Below are 5,997 nucleotides of genomic sequence, written 5' to 3' on the forward strand. Positions count from 1 at the left end.
AATTCATTAAATATGATTAATTAATTAATCATATTTATTCTACATCGTGAGGGATACTTCTCAGCATATCGCGACTATCCGGATAATACTAATTCACTGCTTAGAATACCAAGAACCTATTCAGTGAGTAGTTACCGTACAATCAATTCCTTCTACCCTGCAATGTCACGATTAAATACAAGGCATGGAACTTGTGTCAAGCCTATCTTATTTAATCACTTGCTTTCCCATTCACTATGCTTAGTTCTATTTAATGTAAATTAGAAACTCCTTTCTAATTTCATTCACTCTGGCCAGAGATTCCTGAACTAGCATAAGTGGATCAGCATTGAACATTCTCTTCCTTCACTAGAAGGGGTAGATCCTTTATTGATCATACACTATCTTCATATACAAATTCTTATACCCAGTAGAGCCCTTATAATTGTCCGTGGAGACTAAGAACTCAACCAAAGCATAGTTCAGTGTACACAAGATGACTATGATGACCTCAAGTCTAAGGATACTTGTACAACTATCACTATATGAACAACTGCTGACACGTGAGCGAACTCCATCAGTTGTTCAGCTGTGTGAGTCATGTTCAGTGAACTTATTCTATAATAAGCACCTACATACTAGGTATAGTGTCACCACACAAATGTCTATGAGAACAGACATCCTTCATAATGAAGCAAGCATAGTATGTACTGATCTTTGCAGATTATTAATTACCAGTTAGTAATCCTATGACCAGGAACTATTTAAGTTTAGAGTTATCATCTTTTAGGTCTCATTATTATGATCTCATCACAATCCATAAAAAGCTTTACTCTAAACTGTGGTATATCTTATTTAAACACTTAAAATAGATAGAGCCCGCAATAAAAAACAAAATAAGTCTTTTATTAATATCAATGAAATCAAAAACAGATTACATAAAAGTTATTCCTAAATCCTCATACATGATTGGACTTAGGACATATCTCTTTCACCATCATCACTGTCGATGAGAATGTGGAGACCTTCTAATCTTGTAACTCTTGAGATGGAAACGTAGACATGGCCATGAGAAAGCACTGCTCTGGGAAGGTATAGACCAACCGTGTCAAGTGATTGGCCCTGGCTCTTATTAATTGTCATTGCATAACAAATCTGGAGTGGGAACTGGATTCTTTTAAACTCAAAAGGCCAACTGGTATCTATTGGAATCATCTTTATCCTCGGGATCAAATGTTTTGACCCAACATGGGATCCGCAGAATATTTCACACTCAATACTATTCTTCTTGCATGATGTCACAATCATTCGCGTGTCGTTACACAATCCCATAATTTGGTTTAAATTTCTCATAAGCATGACAACGACGCCAACCTTGATGTTTAACTCGTGCTTAGGAATGCAAGACATATTTAATGAGTTCAGGTACTCTACTATAAATGCTGATCTGAAATCATTATCTTCATCACCAGCATCGTCAGTTGACTCCTGACTAAGATATGTGTAGAGGTCCAGGAATTTTCTCAAGAATGCTGTTATTGATGTCGTCCACCATAATATTAGTTGGTGTTAGGATAGCTCTTGATCTTAGATAAGAATGTGAAGATATGTTTTTTAGAAAATCCGGGTAAGTTATTTCAAAAAGACTTTCTATAGGATTTTGCGTGGTATGAACAACATATTGATCTGGAATCTTTATTAGCATTTCACCAGTGTCTGCATCAGGACTGAAGTTCTCAACTTTACCATCGCCAACTAAAAGCTGCCATTTACTGAAATCTGCTATAACTTTATTCTCCATTTATGTATTTCCTGCATGAAGCTGCATATTTTGCTTAAGTAAAAATACTTGGCAAAATTCCCAAATCTTTGCTTTATTGAGGGTGGAACCTACTATTTCAGCTCTGGATGCCTTTGGAATCACGGGTAAAATCTGCCTATAATCTTCGCCAAAAACTACTGTGATACCACCAAATGGCTTCTTTGCTCTCCTTTTGTCAATAGCAGACATTATATCCCTCAAAGAACGGTCAACAGATTCAAAGGCATGACGATGTTGCATTGGCGCTTCATCCCAAATGATCAAATCAGTTTATTGGATTAATTCTGTAATATCGGTTCCATGTCTGATTCCGGCTGTACTGTCCTGATCAAGTTTCAAAGGAATATGGAATCTTGAATGTACAGTTCTACCACCAGGCAATAATACGGCTGCTATTCCACATGAGGCAACAGGAAGCACAATCTTTCCTTCTGAATGAAGGCGACAATATAATGTCTGCCACAGAAATGTCTTGTCGCATCCTCCACTTCCATATACAAAGAAAACACCACCTACCTTACTATAAACATTTTACATGATAGAATCGTAAACATTCTTCTGTACAAGGTTGAGCATTCCATGATTTTTTTCATGCAAAATTTTTTGTTCTTCTTTATCATATGAAGTTTCTTCTTGGAGTAGTCTGTTAACAGCATTGCTAAAATAAACTTCACTTGGAAATGGCATTATCGTGTAGTCCTTCAAACTCTTCCCGATGTCATTAAATAATTTTTCAATTTTTGCGGGAAAAAATATATATGAAGTGTTATGTTATTTTAAAATTATACTACATATAATATCTAAAACAGTATTATGTTAATTATTCAGGTAGTATGATGATGAGAAATAAACCTGCAAGTGCATAATTCTTCAAATCTTCGTCTGATAGGTATATATGAGGATCATTAAGCATATGTCGCCTGATGATGAAAATATCATGTGACATACATTGCCAATTAGCTTCCCAAAGTCTAAGTGGATCTGAAATAGGACTATATGCCAAAATATTAACAAACATTGCTCGTAACTGTGGAGGCAATGATGTATGGGAGTTCTCGGTAATTGCTTCTTGCCATTGGTTATCATTTTGTAGAAGACCAAGGGCCACGCATCCTTCCTTGAATGTTTCATGGATGTGTCCATTAACAGTTTTAAGATCTTCAAAAGACCTGGAACCTTTCTTCCTAAGTAACAACATGCGGAGATATAATAGTTCACCACTTGATAAATGCACTTCAAAGAGTCTCCCAATAACATCTCCTCTTTTCCTTTCTTTCCAGATACCAGGTCGAGGATGCCAAGTAAATTTATTTGGAAATTCAGAATAACTATAATTCCTCGCATTTGGGAATGGCTGATTTGCATCAAACCATGCTTATAACTTGGTTTTTTTTGATATTGCCTTCTCGCAAACATCCTCCAAGACATCTCCAGCCTTAAACGAAACATGCTTCTCGCCTGGTAAATGTATCGGTAACCTCTCTACCGATGGCCAACGGGAATGAATGTCAAAAGAAAATATCCTCCAAGATGCTTCTGAAATGCAAACATATCTCCCATCCAAATAATGTTTTACCTCATCAATCGGACCTTTTGGTGCTTTTTTGGGATTGTTGCAGAAGTACCTGTACGTGTTTTCCTCAAACACATTGTTGCCGTGACATGACCCTTTAGACAGTATTTTAAAAGGTACTTTAATGATCTTGAATTATTGCAAATCTCCAGATTCATGTGACATTGAAAATGCACCAAAAGATCGCGATTGAATGGGACAACAAAGCAATTATCAAGATTGACCCCCTTCTTGTTAATGGTAATTCCAGTCCTCCTTCTTTTATATATGGGGAATCCACACTCATCAAAAAATGTATGAGAATTATACCTGTAACAAAACATTTTTAAAATTGTAAAAAATCTGGTAATAAAACTGGAGGTATTAACAAAGTAAAGTATTTATAATTTAAGGATGTTAATGAAAATACCGCTTAGGAAAATGCTTTATACAGTTGCCTTTGACCATGCATGGAGATTTAGTATAATCAGGACCACATGGTCCATGGATCATATAATTGCTCACGGCATTATATCCAACTAGATCAATTTCTGGATTGGGAATTTCAGCTGATACCATTTTATCAATTTGCTCAGTTGTTTTAGGTCTATCATCGGGGTGCAACCAAATTAATATATGAGCGTGAGGCAATCCACGCTTCTGGAATTCAATTACATGCATCACTATGGAAATATTGTAAAAAACGGTTAGTACCAGGAAAAATATATACTAAAAGTGCATTTTGATAGAACAATTTAGCAATAATAACATGAGTATAAAAAACTTAGCTAAAATGATACCTCCTATACATCTGCCAAAATATTTTTTTTTTAATCATATCCATAAGTTGATCAACCTTCATTTTAAAGACTCTGGCTACAACATCAGGTGCATCAGCAACATCAACATCAGGCATATGTTTTAACATGCGCTGAATTTCGGGCCATTTTGTATTAGTGGTTATAGTAAGGAACAATGAAGGATGTCCTAAAGTTCGACATATTGCTATTGAGTCTTTAAAATACAGAGTCATATAGCGCTTACTTCCGGTGAATGAAGCGGGAATAATGATTGCTTTACCAATATTGGATGGATTTATATCTCCCTTTTGTATTGCATCTTTGATATTATGGTAGAGATCAGATCTTATAGTAGTTTGATGGTCTCTAATCCAGTCCAATCTGTACTGCTCAATTGCGGTGAAAGCATCCACAACATATTGCTACCATAAATGACCTCCAAGATGTGGTGTCAAACCTGTTACAGTAAAAGGTATAAATGAATCGAATATAAACTAATTATCACAAAGTTGAACAGCTGAATGAGAAATTATACTTCTGTTAAATAGCAAATTTGTACCTTCTGAAAGACGTATCATTAGTTTATAATTATAAAACTCTCTCATTGTAATATACTTTCTAGCACCTTTTTCGTCAGGATCTTCAGATTCGGTAACTTCTACGTCCCTCTTAGAATGCTTCACAGGTCTATTTAATGGGATCTCACGGTAATATCCAATATCTCCGTGAGGGAAAAGTAATGGATATTGAAGTTGCATGAAACGTGGATCGGTCTAAAAAATCCTCTGTAATCCGTCAACTCTAGAATCAATGACAGTATCTCGACAACCTTTTGCATAAGGAGAAGTAACAATCAATCCTGCTACCTCATTTGATGGAGCAATGTGATTTGGTCGGCCACTTGCTGAACTCGATGAAATCAGAACCAATTTAAACTCATCTATTGCATTTTGCCTAACCCTTTCTCAAGCCATACGAAAACCTTTAACCAACCTGTTATGCTTATCCAACATATGCAACAAAGATTGTACAATTTCTTCATTAACAGCATCCCTGCAACCATTAACTGCATTGATCATTTTGTTGATTTCGTCCTCTGTGTCATAGATATAAAGCTGACAAAACTTTGGAGTGTTATTATCAGTTGGGACCAGACTTCCTATATTATGGTAATTAACACCTTGGACCTTGAAGCAATATGGCGCACCACCTCTGTTTATTAAATGGTCAATCTTTCCTCCAGTAGAGCTCATGGCAAACATGCAATTGTTAAACCTTATATTTTGTTTGAAATGCTTAAAATGAACACCACCAGTAAGGAGAGTAGCCAGAGGTTCAGGATGCTGTTTCTCCTTATCCAGTACGACTTGACCATTTTTACAACAAAGAGAAAATGTTGGTGGCTTATTAGGAGAACTCTTATTATTTTTTTCGTGATTCCACACGACAACATCACACTTTGAACAGATTTTATCAGGGGCTCCAAGATCTAAGTATATATCCCACATAGATTGATTATTGCTCAAATATTCTTCATCAATATCCTCAATATCACTTGCCATGTCTGTCGAAAAAAATGCAAATTTTTAAAAATCATCATTGAGCAAAAGTAGGTGATGCTTCAGACAGTAAAATAATTATTAATGTCCTGCAGAATTAAACATATTATTCAAAAACAAATAAGTAATACCTCCACATGTTGTATCACTGTCGATTGTAACATTGTCATCAACATCGTTGAACTCATTCATTAATTTTTTTTGCCTAAAACTTTCACCTTTTTCAAATGTACTCTTTACATTTGTTGTATTGAACGACGAAGGACCTGGTGATAGTTTTCCACA

The 5,997-nt window shown here is 35.6% G+C and overlaps 2 protein-coding genes across 2 annotated transcripts; both read right to left on the minus strand.

Moving 5' to 3' along the window:
- Window positions 1-954: 954 nt before the first annotated feature.
- On the minus strand, window positions 955-1,780 carry LOC141674114 (uncharacterized). Its single transcript, XM_074480839.1, has 2 exons — window positions 1,627-1,780; window positions 955-1,511 (listed from the first exon to the last, which is right to left on the minus strand). Exons 1-2 carry the CDS (start codon window positions 1,778-1,780, stop codon window positions 955-957), a joined length of 711 nt encoding a protein of 236 aa, XP_074336940.1.
- Window positions 1,781-2,071: 291 nt separating this feature from the next.
- Window positions 2,072-4,911, minus strand: LOC141674115 (uncharacterized). The gene is made up of 8 exons (XM_074480840.1): window positions 4,713-4,911; window positions 4,590-4,610; window positions 4,210-4,472; window positions 3,784-4,013; window positions 3,427-3,683; window positions 3,204-3,337; window positions 2,654-3,155; window positions 2,072-2,313 (listed from the first exon to the last, which is right to left on the minus strand). The coding sequence occupies exons 1-8, from the start codon at window positions 4,909-4,911 to the stop codon at window positions 2,072-2,074; spliced, it is 1,848 nt and encodes a 615-aa protein (XP_074336941.1).
- Window positions 4,912-5,997: the final 1,086 nt, after the last annotated feature.

Source organism: Apium graveolens, chromosome 7 (assembly GCF_009905375.1).
Source record: "Apium graveolens cultivar Ventura chromosome 7, ASM990537v1, whole genome shotgun sequence".
Classification (NCBI taxonomy): domain Eukaryota; kingdom Viridiplantae; phylum Streptophyta; class Magnoliopsida; order Apiales; family Apiaceae; genus Apium; species Apium graveolens.